At 36.1% G+C, this 18,123-nt stretch overlaps 3 protein-coding genes across 3 annotated transcripts; 2 read left to right on the top strand and 1 right to left on the bottom strand.

The window, feature by feature from the left end:
• Nucleotides 1-1,574: 1,574 nt before the first annotated feature.
• B0P05DRAFT_608209 (uncharacterized protein) lies at nt 1,575-2,398 on the top strand (the record flags this gene model as incomplete). Its single annotated transcript, XM_051583371.1, has 4 exons — nt 1,575-1,745; nt 1,779-1,858; nt 1,910-2,148; nt 2,199-2,398. The coding sequence occupies exons 1-4, from the start codon at nt 1,719-1,721 to the stop codon at nt 2,396-2,398; spliced, it is 546 nt and encodes a 181-aa protein (XP_051437094.1). The 5' UTR covers nt 1,575-1,718.
• Nucleotides 2,399-15,304: 12,906 nt separating this feature from the next.
• Nucleotides 15,305-17,160, top strand: B0P05DRAFT_17641 (extracellular aspartic proteinase). The gene is made up of 2 exons (XM_051573149.1): nt 15,305-15,797; nt 15,859-17,160. Exons 1-2 carry the CDS (start codon nt 15,458-15,460, stop codon nt 16,695-16,697), a joined length of 1,179 nt encoding a protein of 392 aa, XP_051437095.1. The 5' UTR covers nt 15,305-15,457; the 3' UTR covers nt 16,698-17,160.
• B0P05DRAFT_533150 (small subunit of acetolactate synthase-domain-containing protein) lies at nt 16,575-18,104 on the bottom strand. Its single transcript, XM_051577178.1, has 5 exons — nt 17,837-18,104; nt 17,436-17,792; nt 17,221-17,394; nt 16,954-17,149; nt 16,575-16,905 (listed from the first exon to the last, which is right to left on the bottom strand). The coding sequence occupies exons 1-5, from the start codon at nt 17,864-17,866 to the stop codon at nt 16,781-16,783; spliced, it is 882 nt and encodes a 293-aa protein (XP_051437096.1). The 5' UTR covers nt 17,867-18,104; the 3' UTR covers nt 16,575-16,780.
• Between the last annotated feature and the right edge of the window lie 19 nt (nt 18,105-18,123).

Genomic DNA, 18,123 nt, shown 5'->3' on the forward strand with positions numbered 1-18,123 from the left:
ACATGGTTGATAAATACGAGTCAAGAACCCTTCGTTTCTTTTTGAAGTCATTGTCAACAAAAATAATGGCGATCACTATCTTTAGCTCAAAGAAAATCGTTAACTAAGCATGCATTTTCTTTGAAATTGGATTCTTCTTCTGCTTGATCATCCTCTGTCGAAGACAATAAAGTAATAGGAACCTGGTACAAAGTTTGCTTAGACATTGAGCAGGATTTGATTCTCCTGATCACAAGCCTCCTACGGAACCAAACCTGTATGCCTTTCCTCATTTGTACTTCAAATGACTCAATAAAATTCAACAAGGCTTAGAAGACCAACAGTTTGTTCAAGAGAATGTTCCTACCAGTGTTGCTTCTCGTTCTTTTGTCACAAAAAAGTTGAAGAGATCTCCGGCATAAATGACTGTCTTTCGATCTCTAGTTCAATCCACTTTGTCTGCAAAATCAGTAGATAAGAAGAGTATGGCACAACCAAAAAGACCAGCGATGACCTTACTGGAGCTTACCTTTTTTCTTTGATTTCAGCAAGATAGGTTTCAGATCATTGGACAAATTGTTCACTGACAGAAAGAAATTTTGGTATGTATTCACCTTGGGTACGATAAACAGATCAAAGACTGATATGTTTCTCTACAGGAATTTTATTCAAGCAGACGGTTATTCTGTTCAATTCTTCTTAAAGAAAGAGGGTTCTAACAAACAACAATTGGAACTGACTCCCAAGGATTTGAAGCAAGGCATTGATGATGGTGCACTTATATGGGATGTTGATCCTGGAATCACTGATATATTTACTGCTGTTGATTTAACAGTCTAGTCAAGTTAGTTTATGTGAACGAATACCTTACAAGTCAAATTTATAACAAGTGTAAATCAAAATCTTTAGTCAATGTTATCGACAGAAATTCTCAATGAAGAGTACGTACGATTCCGAGTGTGAATCTTGCAGTACCGTATGGAATCGTGATGTGAATGCTGCCAAAAATATCAATTATGTCTTCACTTATCAGGCCAACCATAACAATGAAAGACCACCTATTTTTCAAAGAGCATCCTCAGTGCTGCTAATATAACTTGGTCGCGCTCCTTATAGTTGTAAATGCTTACAAAATATTATGAAATTGAAACAAGCTAATGTTTATGTTCAATAAACATGAAAGCACTATATTGAGTGTGATGTTTCTTTTTCAAATTCAAAAGAAAGCGGCTAATATTTATAATTTCTTCTAATTATTTAAGGTCTGCAGTAATTTTAACTTGGCTTCTCTTGAGTTATATAATCTTCACGATATTTATCTTTCTCCATCGAGTCAAACCAATCATCTAAAGATACAATGCAACATATCATCAGTTTTGACTTGTTTAAAAAGAAGCTACTTGAAAAAAAATCAAGCATTACCAAACATTGTTATCCAAAATGATGAAGAAACGCTCTTGTGAATATATCGATATCAATCGACACAAAAATTAACAAAAAAAATTATAGGAATTTGTTTTCGGAGCTTTTTTTTTGCCAAAGATAATGATAGAGGCATCTACGATTGTAGAAGCTGTGAAAGAGGACTTGTTTGAAAAATACAACAAGAAGCATTTTCTTACTGATTTGCTAGTTCAAGTTAGATAATTGTTTGAGGATTACGAACATGACGGTGGCGAAAGGGAGCTGAAAAAAAGTTGATATACTTAGATACTGAAGATACAGCTGCTGAAAGAGCAATGATGTCTATGACCAATATTGTGATAGTATAGTTGTTCACAGGCCAAAAAAAAACTAAGGAGTGGGAGCTGGATGGCTCTTTAATCAACCCCTTTACTCAGGGTCTATCAAAAGTCAACAAGTATTTTGATCCCCATTAGTAAGTATAAGTATAGCTGAAAATATAGCAATAGACTGATATGTTTTTTAGTACGGATAAATTTATCGATACCGTTACAAGCTGTAGAGCCGAGCATTGCACCCAAGCCAAAAGGATCAAAAGAAAGAAATGTGTGAATACGGTCGGTGAAATCATGTCATTAGTGTCAAAAGTGGACAGTAAAGAATGGGATTTGGTAAAATTGGACCCAATACGAGCAGCCATTCTTTCCAAGGCTTTTATGAATGGGAAACACGTAAAAAGTATTTTTTTCTTTTTTTGCACCATTGGTATGTCTCTTTACACATTTTATTTGCTCTGACTAATGATATACTTATAGGTTCTTCAATTATCCTCTATGTTTCTACCAATCAGTTTGAAGGGTTCACTATGAATTTGGAATTAGGTACGGTAGCTCTGCCTGCAACTTATGATGATTTTCCCAAGGTCGTAAATGAGCTTGATATCTTGTGCAATATCACAAAAGACTGGAAGAATAGACAGGATTGCATAGTCGCACAAAAAGAACACGATTTATAATTTTAAATAAAATTACACTAATGCAAAAGAAAAAAAGGAGCCTACAGATAGTATTTATTAATACCCATGGTACCTTTGGGGTTGATTTGAAAAAAAAAGCAACTTGTAAGAAATGGTCAAGATATGCCTTTCGACTAAAAGGCGCCACCTATGCAAATTGTCAGTTTGACAATGTTTGACCTTATTCTTGACACTGCAAGACGAAAATAGAGATATTGATAAGTTTAAATACTCAGAATTTGCACAAGGCACTCTAGTTCTTGGTGGATGCGTTTGCTTATTGGTTGTACTATAAAAATGGTATGATACGAGCAAAAAGCCTTGTAAACATTTTTGTGTATTTTCTCAAGATTCAACTAGTAGAATTTTTGTATTATCTATACCAACATACTTAGTATTCAAAGATCTACAACTTTTACTATTGCAACAAAGCTAAATATCTGTGTCCTCATATAGTTCTAGTAGTGAACTACATACGTTAATTCCATAACAACAGAAATGATACTCTCCTGAATCCAATGAACTTACACGGCTATTACCCACAGATCATCAATATAATTTCGATAAACCTTATTGAGAACAAACAACAAGAGTATTTACTACCAAACAAAAACATAAGCTTAACCATACTAATTCTACTCGGAGAAGCTATTAAATCCTGCAAGGAATTAAAGCAACTCGCATATAAATACTGACAGTCTCTAGGATAATGAAGAGATAACTTTCTTTAAGTTAACAAAAGATTAAAGCCACCTTTTAATCGACTCACCTATTTCCCTACAACAGTGCTTTATTTTTTTATTATTTTTATTTTCTGTGAACCAAATCACTAAAGTTCTAAGCAAAAGCTTAATTTTTCATGCCATCAAAAGAAGAACGAATGTCATGCAAAACGAGGCTGAAAGATCGTCCTCAGTTACTTACTCATTTTTATAACTTGGGCCTTTTTCAAACTGTCTCCCTGAGTTCGGGGAGATGCCATCTATGGTAATGATGACACTAAATTATTTCCATAAGAAAGAAGTTTTTGAGAAGACAAGAAAGTACTCTTAAGTTTTGCGAAGAACATAGAAGGAAGTATCAAGCTTATTTTTGCAGTGTTCAATGTGCTAGAGATTAACTTCAGATCAAAAAAGACTAGTTGCTCAATACTCATTAAAGATTTGGTTATTAAGTCGTTAAGCATATTCCTGCTAAACGATTGTTTTATATGAGATGCATCTTTTTATGTTGAGTAATCTATTTTGGTTGTGACAAAGTTAAAAACTTAATAATTGAATTTCGAATTATAAGAAATACAACATCCTAGTCTATTTACGATGCCATCAAGAAGGAATATATCATATGATTTATTAAAGAATGATATTAAAAAATAGCCATTGAAAGTAGTACTATCAAAACGATTACTGTTGAAATGCTAGAAATCAATCAGAATTTTGTTCGCAAAAAAATAATTATAATAGAATTACAAGAAGTTATGCAATCAATTTTGAAATGCAAAAAAAAGGAATCAACGAAATACACATACTCATAGAGCATCAAAGGCCTTGTGTTTTATTAGGCGAGAAGGAAATAGTAGTTGATTTCAAGAATAAAAAGGTGTAGAGATTGAAATCATTTTCAAAAAATAAATTGAATGACATATAGAATAAACAAATTAATAGCTTTCCCCCCCCCGGATAATTGCGATGCTCTTAACTGACCGCCTAAATCACATATTTAAGAACTGATGTTCAGTAAGAAAAAAAAAGAAAAAAAAAGACCAAATGGCGCTGATGGGTACCACAAATCCTTGTCAAAAACACATCTGTGCTGGTATCGCCAGAGTATGTTCAAGATATTTCCTAAAACCTCTAAGGTTTTCAGCACCAGGACTTTGTTGCCTTCATCTGTCAGCGAGACAAAGGCCAGTCAACATAGTAATGGCTGGTTTATATATAGCCTGACTGCAGAAATTGAACGAGATCCCGCAATCCCTATGATACATGGCCATAGCTTACTCTTCGATGAGTGTAATGGACTCACCAAAAAATTATTAACTCCCACTACCATTTATGCCGACATGGCAGGTATGCCATTTGTGTACTCAAAAGAAATATTTATGAAAAAATAGAAACCACTACTCTAAAGTAAAAATAGAATGTTTTTTGTAATAAAAAAATATAAAAAGTAGAAAATTTCTAGATTTTCGTTTTAAATTTAAAAAAAGAGCTCGTTTTTCAATTTTTCTGTTTTAGAATAAAAACGAACCTACCAACCAGTAGTCTCTTCTTTAAAATAAAACAGTAATGTTATTATCTGGTAGATTCGTTTTATATCTTAGAACAGAAAAAATGAAAAACAAGCTTTTTTTAAATTTTAAGCAAAAAAAATTGAAAAACCTACTTCTTTTATCATTCCAAAAAATTCTTTTGATTTATTTTACAAGAATAGTTTTATTTTAAAATGGCAGTTTTTATTATTTTCAAAAAATATTTTTTGAGTACACAATTGGCATACTTGTAATTTCGGTATACCTGTTGATATTTTTATTATTTTTGAAAATGTTTTTTTTCTTTATCTTTTTTTTGTAAGCGTATCACACGGATCATGAAGGCCTGAGATCTACGAGTATTTTCATACTTTTTTTATTGCTCTAGCTAACTTTTTCGTAGAGTTATTGCAATCTTTGGAAGAGGCTTTGAACACTAAAATTTATGCTTGGACCAGAAAAATAGAATAAGAAAGGTATGGCTCAGCATCTAAGCTTACTCAGCCAACGGGCGACACTGCTCTCAAAGCTGTTAGTTCTTCCTTTTTCTATGAAATCGGGCTCGAGAGTCAACTACACCCTTCCCTTAAATAGATTTTAGCAAATTCTAGTCAAGAAGTAGCAGTTAGAAACCTTATTTGGAAAGCAACTGTCAGCCATCTGTAACGTCTTCACCTCCCAAATGACAACACCAGTAATCTGAACTCTTTCTTAAATGCTTTTGATCATCAGTTTCTTGAACAAGTTCACTCTTACAGCAGAATGATTGCTACGACCATAGCAACCAGAACAACCATAATAGCGGCCATAGCAATCATACACCACAGAGTAAGCGATTACATTTTTCTTCCGTCCCTTACGCTGTAGCGATAGATCTACAAAAGAGGTAGCTAGAGCGATAAAAAAACCTATGTAAAAGCTCGTAAGCCTCAGACATACGTGATCAGTATGAAGGACTTGCAAAAAAAAAAAAAAAAAAAAAAAAAAAAAACTAACAGTTATGCCGAAATTACAAATATGCCATTTGTGTACTCAAAAAAATTTTTTTGAAAATAATAAAAACCACTATTGTAAATTAAATCAAGAGTATTTTCTGCAATGACAAAAATATAAAAAGTAGAGAATTCTAGTTCTTCCGCTTGAATTAAAAAAAAAGCTTGTTTTTGGATTTCTCTGTTTTGAGATAAAAACCGAGTCTACCAACCAGTAATCTCTTCTTTAAACTAAAACAGTAAGATTATCATCCGGTAGATTCGTTTTTATTTTAGAACAGAAAAATTGAAGAACAAGCTTCTTTTAAAATTTTAAGCAGAAAAATTGGAAAATTTACTTCTTTTTTATTTTTTGTCATTGCAGAAAATACTCTTGATTTAATTTACAATAGTGGTTTTTATTATTTTTCAAAAAAATTTTTTTGAGTACACAAATGGCATATTTGTAATTTCGGCATAACTGTTAGTTTTTTTTTTTTTTTTTTTTTTTTGGTGAATTCATTACACTCATCGAAAAGTAAGCTACGGTCGTATACCATAGAAAGCACTCGATCTCGTGCGATTGCCGCAGTTACTCAGAAACCACCACCGGATGGTTTATGGGCGCAGGATATGCCGTCATTGGTATTCCTTCTGGTCCCTCAGAATCAACAGACAACCTCAAGTATCATCCTTTGGAGCATAACATTCGTTGGTGCGAAAGCGAAAGCCAAATATTCCACGCAACCTGGAACAACATGCCCACTTGGTGCAGGTATTGCCACCAAACTGGACACACAAAATTTGAATGTGAGAAGTCGAAAGCTAGAATTATATGTTATGCGTGCCATCAATTAGGACACCGCTCGTTTGAATGTCCTAGGAAACAGTCTATGACACCCAGCAAGCGTTCAAAGAGAGAAAGATCAGTTCTTGGAAAGGCCACCCAACCAAGAAAAGAAGCATCCAAGCCTGAAGGGCAAAGCAGTATTGAAGTCAAAAGTAGCAACTTTGGCCAGACAGAGATCAATGTCGACAAAGATAATGATAACGATACTAGCGATAGTGATTACGATCCTTTAGATAAAGAGAGCATGGAAGAAGATGAATCTGAAATAGAAAGTGGAGACGAGGATATGACAGGATGGAGATTGAAGACCTCTATAAGGATACCAAGATGTACAGCGTCAGCCAACAATTAAAAGATCACCTCGTTATGAAGAAAGGAGAAAGACGTAATGGATCAAATTTGAACCAACAATTGGACACGAAGAAATCTACACACCCTCTTCTGCCTCTGATAATCAGAGGGTAGAGAGTCACCCTTTATAGATCCGCATCAATGAATAAGAAAAATATCCTGTGCCACTATGCCTCACTAAACGCCAATAGTTTAGTGAAAACAAACTCCAAAAAAATACAAAAAGAATATATACGATACCTTCGAATGCAGAATTTCTCTATATTATGCTTTCAAGAAACTCATGCTTCCACTCCTTCAACTATAGATAACCTCAACATCCTCTTTCAACCTACACAGTCCCATTGGACCAGTCATGTGGGCATACTCTCCTTCTCTACCGATTACAACATCTCTATCATCGACACTTCCTCATCCTTTACTTCCGATCGATTTCAACTATGCATGGTTGACCATCCACATCATTTCTATGAACCTTTCTTTGTTCTTAACGTCTATGCACCGACAGGCCTTGCTGCAAAACGTCGAACATTCTTTAGCAATCTAACCCAAATGCTCCATGATTTCGATCAGTTATCTCTTTTGACAGACTGATTATTTCAGGAGATTTTAATTACTCAGTCCTCAGCCGCCACTATAATTTGTCTTCAACATCAACGCAATGGTTAGCCCTCTTGCAAGCAAATTTTCAAAATGCTTTGGCCATCAATGGCCTTCACGAAGTTCCCACCTTTCAACGCACCGTCTCAAGTGAATTAGTGATGACTGTCATAGACTATATATACTTGGGTAAAATTTTGTACCAATGCGCATCAGAATCATCTATTACCAGATTAGGAGCGAAATGGTCAGACCATTCCATATTACACACATCCTTACTCTTGGGCCAATCCCAGTTTGGTCATGGACTATGGCGTGCCAATCCAGTGTATGCTTCCCACCCTAAGCTACAAAATACATTAGAGAGGAATATACAACATTTGGTTCAAGGATTTGATGAGAATATATCGCCCCAAGAAAAATGGGATGAAGTAAAACACAAAGCCAAGTCAATCATTAGAGGATATTCAGTGGATTACGTTGATTGGCGTACTAAGAGAATTCGTGCTTTAGAAAAGAAACGCAATCGTTTACTACGCACAAAGCCTCCTCCAGACGTTCAGCGCTTGGTAATTCCACCTATTGACAATGAGCTACAGATACTACAACAAGAGCTGGCTGAAATAGCTATTCTAAAGGCTGGTCTTCGCTGGCAAGAGAATGGTGAGTGCAATGCTGGGTACTTGAAAAAAATACATCAGAGTCGAACAGTCCAACAATATATGTCTGGCTTCAAGATAGCAATTCTGAAACACCAACAATTGTACATACCACCAAATCGACAATGCAGAATATTGTACAACGGTTTTATAAAGACCTATATGCGATTGATGCAGTACCTATGAATCAAATACAAGAGTATTTAGGTAATATTCACTTTCCAAGTAAAGTTAATCAGGATGAAGCAAATCTGCTCCAAATGGAATTTGATTGGGAGGATATTGTCAGAATGACAAAGCGTAGCCCAAAACAAAGTAGCCCAGGTAGTGATGGACTAGGGTATATATACCTTCAACTCTTGTTTGGTTTTCCTTGTTTGAAGCCCCTGATACTCCAGGTATACAATGATGCCATGACAAAAGGAATTTTCCCTCAGTCATGGAAGGAAATCAGAGTGCGCTTGCTACCCAAGAAAGGTGATTTGTCAGAATTAAAAAATTGGAGACCAATTTCATTGATCAACTGTGATGGTAAAATTTCACAAGGCTCATTACCCAACGTCTAGCTCCTATAATGAATCGAATTATCAACCCGCTTCAAAAGGGCTTCATCCAAGGACGTTTTATTGGCGAAAATGGGATGTACGTCCACTTGGTTCTACAACAAGCAAGATATGAACATCATCAAGGTGTAGGTTTGCTTCTCGACCAGGAGAAAGCCTATGATCGAGTATTACCAACATATCTTCAACAAGCTCTTGTGTCCCTAGGCTTCCCTACCTTATTTATACAGAGTATCTATAATTTGTTCTTTGATAACTCAATAGCAATCAATGTCAACGGATCCTTTACGGTCCAGTACATCAGCAACGTGGGTTAAGGCAGGGCGATCCTTTGTCCCCTTTATTGTTCAACATCGCTTTGGAACCGCTGATCCTTTCAATCCAGCAAGACCCTACATATCAAGGTTATGTCTCGACAATGAGCACTACGTCTCAACAGATCAAGTGCATCGCATATGCTGATGATATCTGTGTGTTTGTCAAGGATGCCACTGATTTTATGCGTCTCCAACATCACTTGACTAAGTATAGTGCTGTATCAAATGCAAGATTTAACAAGCACAAGACGGAAGCTTTCTCACTGAGTGGAGTCAAGTCAGAATCTTGGGAATCTTTGCTTTGAGTCACGATATCGAAACATACTACCACCATCATTCCCCTTCTGCTTTTCGATACCTTGGCTTTTATATGCCATACACAAATTCTCAACGGAATCGTGTTCAGGATATGTTATTGGAACAAGTGCGTACACGGGTTATGGTTACTCTCAGCGTTACCTCTCGCTTCAAGGAAGAGCTACCGTTGCCAACACTTTGATTTTATCCAAAATTTGGTACTGCTTGCGGTTGTTTGCGCCTACTAAGCGATTTCTGAATGAACTTCGTTCGATTATCTATGCTTACGTGTGGCAAAAGAAGTTTCCTTATGTTTCTTTTGACCAGTTATGTCTCCCAAGAATCAAGGTGGTGTAGGAGCTCTCAACCCTATCACACAATACTTGGTGCTGCAGATGAGATGGGTCTTTACTCTGTTTAGTTCGTCTAATCTAACACCTCAGCTCCGAGTGCTTATGACAGAACACTTTGGCATCATGTCTCCGGATGCTGACAATACATTGCTACCCTTTTTCTCTAGAACTCTTCGCCGTCATGACCTTTGTCATCCCACTTCAGTTGTCAATGGTATTTATGCTGCCTTTGATCACTTTGGTATCAACTTCAAACTTGATAATGTGCCTCTGCCAACTTGCTTTACTTTCCGCTGATTAACATGTTTCAAGAGGTACCTCAGAACCACTGGCTTCATCGACATTCAAAAGTACCAGCATCTCTCTTCTTCCTCTTTGACGAACAGAGTAACCGGTTACGCCTGAAGGTTCGCCATGAATATGGGACATTACCAGGATTGTGCCATCAGCTCTTTATAGACGTTCTTCGCAGACGAACAGTAAAACTTCAATCTTTCCTGTGGCAATATATTACACAAGATGTGACACCATCTACTGTATCTGTCTATGATGCTTTGACCAAGCAATTAACTGACACAAGATTGTGGCGCTCTTTCACTTCTAGGGATTTCTGCCTGCATCCTTATGAAGACAAAGCTAAATCCCGAATAAAGGCTTCTCGTACTTCGCTCTCTCTGTTTTGGAGGACTCCAATGCTCCCTCAGGCTAGAACACTGTGGTATCGTGTGCTTCACAAGAAACTGCCCACTGCGTCCGAACTTTTCAAGATTGGTACTGTCTCTACTCCTGTCTGTCGGCTGTGCAAATCACAACCGGAATCGTATGATCATTTCATAGCCCACTGCTCTACCAATGGAGTGTTTGGTTGGAAATACTGAACTGCTACTACCCTCTGGTATACTTTACTCCGTCCTCCCTCCACAAGGTCCTCACTCTTCAAGCCTTTCCTCCTGCCATTACAAACCGCTCCAAACTTGTATCCATCGTTGCGATAGCTCAATGGAATATCTGGAAATCCTATTGGAACCTGATTCTTAACCAGGTTGCTTTTGAACATTCTTGTATCATTTCAGATACAATTTACCAGGTAGCCTTAGCTACAAAAAATCACTCCTTGCTAAAATAGTCCTGATCATTGTATGATCTTTACTTCGTCTTTCTTTACTCCTGTTTTTTGACGTCCCACCTCTCTGCGATGTGTGACTAATCAATAATACTGTAAATAAAATCCAACTACAAAAAAAAATTAAGAGCATCTCAATTATCAAAAAAAAAAAAACTATTAATTCATTGTTCTATATGTCATTCAATGTAGTTTTTGAAAATGATTTCAACTTTTACATTCTTCTATTCTTGAGACCAATCAATCTTTTCTTTCTCCTCGCCTAATAAAATACAAGGGCTATGGTGCTCTATAAGTATGAGTATTTCGTTAATTCTTTTTTTTTTTTTTTTTTTTTTTTTTTTTTTTTTTTTGCTAATAGCTTTTATGTTTTCACAATTGAGAGGAAATATTCTCATCAGAATCAGTGACGGTTTTCATCATAACGACTACAACATCTCTTTCTTTTGTGTTTTCTATATTTAATGAGTCAATACTAACTGAAATTTAATTATCTCGTTTATTTCCGATTCGACACCTTCATCTATAGGCACTGGAGCATTTGACATACTGATTGATTTTAAGGCATGAGTTTTCATTGGTATAATTTATAGATATATTTGTATTTTTATCTTTGGTGTTCTATCATATTTTATGATTTTCGATACAAAGTGGTTATGTAACTTGGAATTTGATAAAATATTTCTAAAATCATTATCTATCAAACCTAAGGAATTAGCAGCAATTGTTAGCATTTTCTCAGTATTTTTATTACTGATACTATCTTTTATATCCAGAATAGTGATCTTCTTCTAATATACTTGGATTCTTACTACAAATAGAATCTGTATTCGAATTTACATATTCATCTACTTTCTATTTATTTTGTTTTGAATCATCTAAGTCATTTGCATTTTTCTCTTGAGTTTATGTTAATTTTATGTTAGTTTTATTTTAACTTCTTTATGTTGATTTTTTGGCAATAATTACATTTGTACGAACAAAACTACCTGTGTTGCTTCTGATGAACTCATGTCACTTGCTGCAGACGTGATTTTTTTTTGTTCATCTTGTTCTTTTCATCGAGTGGCCTTCAAGTCCTTAGAAGCAAAATGATTAAAGTTGCTTTGGAAAAGAATCAAGAGAAATTCACTTAGGTATTAGATACCCATTTCCTTTGCCTTTCCCGTAAAGAAAGCACTCTATCTACTCTAATGTTCTCTCTAAAAAGCAGCCACTTTCGCGCGAATGATGCTCATTTCTGAAATAGAAAAAGTAATTGTAATCGCTTTATTGAGAAAAAGAAAAGAAATGATTTATCAAAATTATGTTCAATTGATCAGTTTATAGCAACAAATAGGTTTTTTATTGTTATTTATCATACAAAAAACCAGTAATTCGTCATATGCATACAAAGATAAAAAAAAGAAGGATATTGTAAAAAAAAAAAATTGAGAAGAGTTGGCATACTTCAACACTTGTAGCCATTGTATTTTCAAAATCTACCCATGCATGCTCCTTTTTGGAGTGGATGGTATTCCCTTTTTATAAACTCTCTCTTGATATAGTCATTTGACCAGATTTAATGTATCATAGAATTTCTCAACACTTTGGCACTTTATGAGCAACTATTCTGTTTTCTGGTTTAAACAAATCAAGTATTTTTTTTGTCAAGGTGTTCTAGTCAAATAAGCTACTTGATGGTACATACCTTATTTATATAGCAAAGACTCTATGCAAATAGATGCTTCAACAGAAATGACAACATTTCACACAAATCTTCCTCTTTTCCTCGATAAACGAAGATAACATAAAGCCTGGTCTATACACACATTAAATCTTTTTTTTTTGTAAGGGAGACTTGCTCCAATTTTATTTAAAGTCCTTTAGACGTCAAAAGAGTGGAAGAAAAGACTGAGGTATTATAAGAACTAGACTAAGGAAAGGGAAATGAGCCTGTGGTAGAAGAAATTGAGAAAAGAATAAGAGTTTAAGAGAGCTTGATAGATACTTGAAATGGAGAGAACATCATGAGTAGTGAGAGAAGAACTGGAAAGGAAAGCGGAGGAGAGAATTTACGGTTCATAATCAAGGCGGGATTCATCATGCAGCTTATTTGCTAAGCGGAAAACTGGCTTGGTTATAGTTTTGGAGAGGAATGGGTTTTCAGAAAAAACAGATTGCCAGTGAGCTTGCCAGAGGGCTAGAGCAGTGCATGCAAAGATTTGGAAGATACTTAAGGAAGGAAAATGGAGGAGAGAAACACGAGGGATAACAACCCGAAGGAGGAGGACTTGACGTAGGAGATTGACCGAAGGTGCACGGATGTTGGGATTAATGCACTTGGAGAAGACATGAGACCAAACAGCATACTTGGTAGGGCAGAGGAAATAAAAGTGATCAAGGGTATCAATGGAAGTAATGAGATTTGAAGGACAGTGGATACAAAAGTTACTAGGAACTGTATGGGGCATAAGACGATGTAGGTGAAAGCGGTTGTTGACTTTGTTGTGAAGCATCCTGTAGAGGACATCTTTGAAAACTTTGAGAACCCGCTCGACGATATGATCACTCTGGCTGTTTGGACTGCATCGTCTTTTTCAACTTGTCATGCAAACTATGTCGTTAGTAGATGTTTGAATGATTTTATATAGTTTTTGGGATATGGAAGAACGTAGGAAAGCAGAAATACAGACATCTTATAATGTAAATGTGGAGTAAATGAACATAGGACATACAGAATGGCCATGATGCGAAGGTTGAAATGAGAAAGTCCAATTCTTTAGGAATGCTAGGGAATTGTTAAGCCTGATTTACAGTTTGACATAACCCATTTTTGAGTAAGTCTTTTTTTTTCATCTGTTTATTGCACAAACACACACATACACACACACGAACATACAAGAAAGCATTCATATTGTTTAATACCATTTCTATAATTTTCTATTATTACTGTTTAGCCCTGAATTTCATCAGAGCATTCTGAAAGTGGTAAAAGGTACATATTTCTTAAACATCCTTGAAGCATGTACTGCATATGGCCAATACTATTGCCGGGCGATTTATTTTCCAGGATGTTTACTTTTTACTGTAGCCAGGTCATCCGTATCCAATTGATATTGCATCAAAAAGCCATTATTGGTCGCTCTCAACACACTTGTACAATGCATAAATATAATCGGCTGTGATCACAGCAATTGTTTTTCTAGATAAAATAAAGTTGCTAATCAAGCATATCCAGTTGACAAGAACGTGCAGCTCGGCCAAATTATATACATGTGTGACCATACACACGTCTAAAAATCGCTCGCTCTTTAGATAAATCGGGTCTTTTTTTTCTAAATTCTATAAATTAATGTCTTGTTCAACCATACCTTTTGATTTGTGCTTTACATAGAAAATAATTCTGTTTAAGTAAATATTTGTTATGCACAAAAAGACAAAGTGCTTTATCATTAGCAACTCATTCATTGAGACGATCTTTTTCAAGTATGTCAGCGAATAAATTAAGAAAAGCTATGGATTCAAGATAGATGATTGAAGAAATGACTTATTCAAACTACCTCTACAATACTTGCAGTACCAAACCATTAATTAAATCTGTAAATGATTTTTTGATTAGTATCCTAGTTGAGAACTCTGATTTTCTTTAGTTTTATTTTTATCTTTTTAGTGTAATTCAGAACGGCAACATAAAGTTAAGAGATAAGCAGTTATTCAAAAGACTTTACTTGGATATCTGCATATCAAATGCATGCTTATCAAGCAGTCATTGCATTTGTGATATTATAAATGAAACAGCTTAGCAAATTTTTTTGCAATTCCATGACACGTTTGAATTTACTATAGCTTTAGAAGGAACAAGTGTAATTGGAAATCTCTCAGATTCACAGAGTCTTGTTATTCAACAATACATATACTTGCAACACAATATTCTGGAAGTTTGTTTTACAAATCCCAGACAGTGGTACAGTCCAATTTATTGAGTAACCTCTCTTGCATAACGTTTGAGCCTGTATTTGGTAAAAAAAAAAAAAAAAAAAAAAAAAAAAAAAAAAAACCTTCTAGGGATAGTCTATACTGGTTACTGCTGATGAGCTTATGCTGCCTTAAACTGAACAGCATCGATAATGACATAAGTATACGCTTTATAGAGGATACATGCCATTGACTCATTGTTGCTTAGACGCATTGTCATATTTCTAAATCAATCTGAAACTATCTAATAAATAAATGCAATTGTTTTACATATGACTAAGATAAATATGCTTGATTATCTAAAGGTCAAATGTCTGACAGACATACGCAACTCAGCATGTCTCAATATGATTTGAGACACATGAATGCTAGCGATCAGGGCTCACTAAAATCAATAGGATTCAAAGCATTTCTGCTACTCATAGACTTGTGTCTTGGAATTGTTGTTACTTTGTTATTTGATCATGAATATATGCACCAATATGCTAATAAGTCGGTAGCCGCATCCCATGGTCAATTACGACTTGATCGTACAAGCAAATCTCGATAGCCATTTTCTTTTATCTTGTGTACTCAGCTTGTTCCATCATGTAACTTTATTTCCTGGTTTACAGGCTCGACTTGCTTTTTTTATACTCAATAGACTATAAATGGTAGTATTGGATGAAAAAAGCAATTGAATTGCTTGACATTTTTCATATAAAAAGAGACAGCGTTTCAAAGGATTTGTTACTTCATTCAAACAATAGTTCTTTCCTTTTTCAAAAATGAAGTTTTCTCTTGTCTCCTCTTGTGTCGCTCTCGTTGTGATGGCCATGGCAGCCGAAGCTGCTCCTTCTGGCAAGAAGCTTACCATTCCTTTGAGCAAAAACGAAAACTACAAGCCCAATGCTAAGGCTGCTCTCGCCAAAGCAAAGGCCAAGTACCTCAAGCATGTTATTAACCCTCTTCACGGTGTTCCTTCCAATGTCACTACAGATGGTACTGGTACTGTTCCTGTCACTGACTACGGAAATGATGTTGAATACTATGGTGTTGTTGGTATTGGTACTCCTGAACAAAAGTTCAAGTTGGATTTCGATACTGGTTCCAGTGATCTCTGGGTTGGTAAGTCTTTGTTTTTTTTGAAATACAATCTAGGCACCGAAACTTATTGTTTAATGTATAGCCTCTACCTTGTGTTCTTCTTGTACCAACCAAAACCGTTACAACCCCAGCAAATCCAGCACCTACCAAGCTGATGGTCGTTCTTGGTCTATCTCTTACGGTGATGGTTCTACTGCTAATGGTATTCTCGGTACTGACACTGTCAACTTGGGTGGTCTCAAGATCCAAGATCAAACAATCGAGTTGGCCAGAAGAGAATCTAGCTCTTTCTCCTCAGGTCCCAGCGATGGTCTCTTGGGTCTCGGTTTCGACTCTATCACTACTGTCAGTGGTATCAAGACTCCTGTTGACAACTTGATCAGCCAAGGTTTGATCTCTTCCCCTGTCTTTGGTGTTTACCTCGGTAAGGCCTCCAATGGCGGCGGTGGTGAATATGTCTTTGGTGGCTACGATTCTTCTAAATTCAGCGGTGCTTTGAAGACTGTCCCTGTCAGCAAGTCTCGAGGTTACTGGGGCATTACTATTGGCGGTCTCTCTGCTGGCGGTAGAACCGTCGCTAGATCTTTCTCTGGTATTCTCGACACTGGTACTACTCTTTTGCTCTTGACCGACTCTGTTGCTGATGCTGTTGCTTCTGCCTATGGTGCTACTGAAAACAGCGATGGTACCTATCTCATTGACTGTGACACCTCTAGCTTCTCTCCTCTTGTCTTCACTATTAACGGTGCCACTTTCAAGATCCCTGCTTCTGACTTGGTCTTTGAAGATGATGGTAGCTACTGTTTCGCCTCCTTTGCCAAGGGTGGTCTCAGCTTTGCTATTTTGGGTGATACCTTCTTGAAGAACAACTATGTTGTCTTTAACCAACAAGTTCCTAGCGTTCAAATTGCTCAAATCTAATAACTTGTTTATTCACTTATTTATTTGATAATGCGATACAATAAAACCGTATTTGCCATATTTAAAAAATGATCAGGTCAATTTTATCCAGGTGGAAGATGTGTAGGGTCAACGGTATCATTTGTTTCTTGTTCTTCTTCTGACATTGCATGCTTAGTTTGTGGTCCAAAATGGTCATGTAAAGGAGACCGAGGCATTGCCATAACACCTAGAAAAAAGGGGTTCGAGTTCATGAGTAAATAAGCATTCTATTTACCTGTTCTTGCTGCCTCAATAATCCCAAAAGGCTTGCAGAGTCGCATAAAAGACGTAATACGTTCTGGTTTGGCACATAACTGAACAATCACTGAATCAGAAGATACGTCCAGAATTTTACCATGAAACAAGCGTGTCAATTCAGCAAGGGCACGTAAATGATGGAATGTATTTCGAAGTGTTATGTTGGGAGATTCCTAGATAGAACACAAGTGAATATAAATAAATAAATATATATATATATACATGGACTGTTTTATATCTTTACCTCATTGTTTGCTTTCAAATGTGTGTCTAAAACCTCAACTTTCTGCTCATTTAGTTTTGCAGTAGGCAATTGCTCATGAAGATGCTCTGGGCCTAGAATAGATATTTTGATCATCAATAATTCACGCTCAACCAGTTTTGTATGCGAATAATCCAACACCGCCCATACTTGAACCTATCGTATGATCAACATTCAGGCATTTATTTCTCACATACCAAATCTTCCAACTGTCTTCTAGCTTGTTCCATTTGCATGTCTGTTCCTTTTAGTACAATAGTCATTCGACCCAAGTCTTCCACTTCTGTCTTGGCGACCACTAAGGATTCTATATTAAAGTTTCTGCTGGCCAAAACACCTGAGAGTCGACTCAACACACCTGGTTCATTATGTACCAAGCAGTTGAGCACATGACGTGTTGGCCTCTGCTTGTCTTCTTCGGGTGTGTTGTAAAGAATGTTATAGACAGCGTCTTGAACAGAAGAAGGGCGATAACCAGATGTGAGTCCGACTCTTTTTTGGCGTTGATGGTTCTTAAAAGATGAATAGACACGCTTTTGTCTAGCTAGATTTGCCTATTTCAAACATGATTGGTATTTGCGTTTGTCTGTCCACTTACGAATATGTTTTGAAAAACTGGTTTTAACATGAAAAGAAAAGAAAAGAAAAGAATTATTTTTGAAACCTCTAAGACAGTGTATGATAACAAGGCGTCTCAACTCAGACATCTGTTTAGCCGCATTGAGAGTCATGTTATGCACCTAGAGTAGATGAAGGTTTATGTCATCTAAATAAATGATATACATTCTATTATATATATATATAGACATACAACTTGCTTTTTGTCAAAATTCATGCTGTCTGTCAAAACGTAGATCAGATAAAGGTGTGACTTGCCTACGACTG

The sequence above is a fragment of the Gilbertella persicaria genome (genome assembly GCF_025201335.1).
Source record: "Gilbertella persicaria strain CBS 190.32 chromosome Unknown B0P05scaffold_10, whole genome shotgun sequence".
Taxonomy (NCBI): Eukaryota; Fungi; Mucoromycota; class Mucoromycetes; order Mucorales; family Choanephoraceae; genus Gilbertella; species Gilbertella persicaria.

Bases quoted from the DNA above. Each gene is read 5' to 3' on its own strand.
- B0P05DRAFT_17641 (XM_051573149.1), top strand. From the start codon at position 15,458: ATGAAGTTTTCTCTTGTCTCCTCTTGTGTCGCTCTCGTTGTGATGGCC. The intron at 15,798-15,858 runs GTAAGTCTTTGT...TTTAATGTATAG, and splicing joins TTCCAGTGATCTCTGGGTTG to CCTCTACCTTGTGTTCTTCT.
- B0P05DRAFT_533150 (XM_051577178.1), bottom strand. From the start codon at position 17,866: ATGTTAAAACCAGTTTTTCAAAACATATTC. The intron at 17,395-17,435 runs GTATGTGAGAAA...ATCATACGATAG, and splicing joins GAAGACAGTTGGAAGATTTG to GTTCAAGTATGGGCGGTGTT. The intron at 17,150-17,220 runs GTAAAGATATAA...TGTTCTATCTAG, and splicing joins ATTTGAAAGCAAACAATGAG to GAATCTCCCAACATAACACT.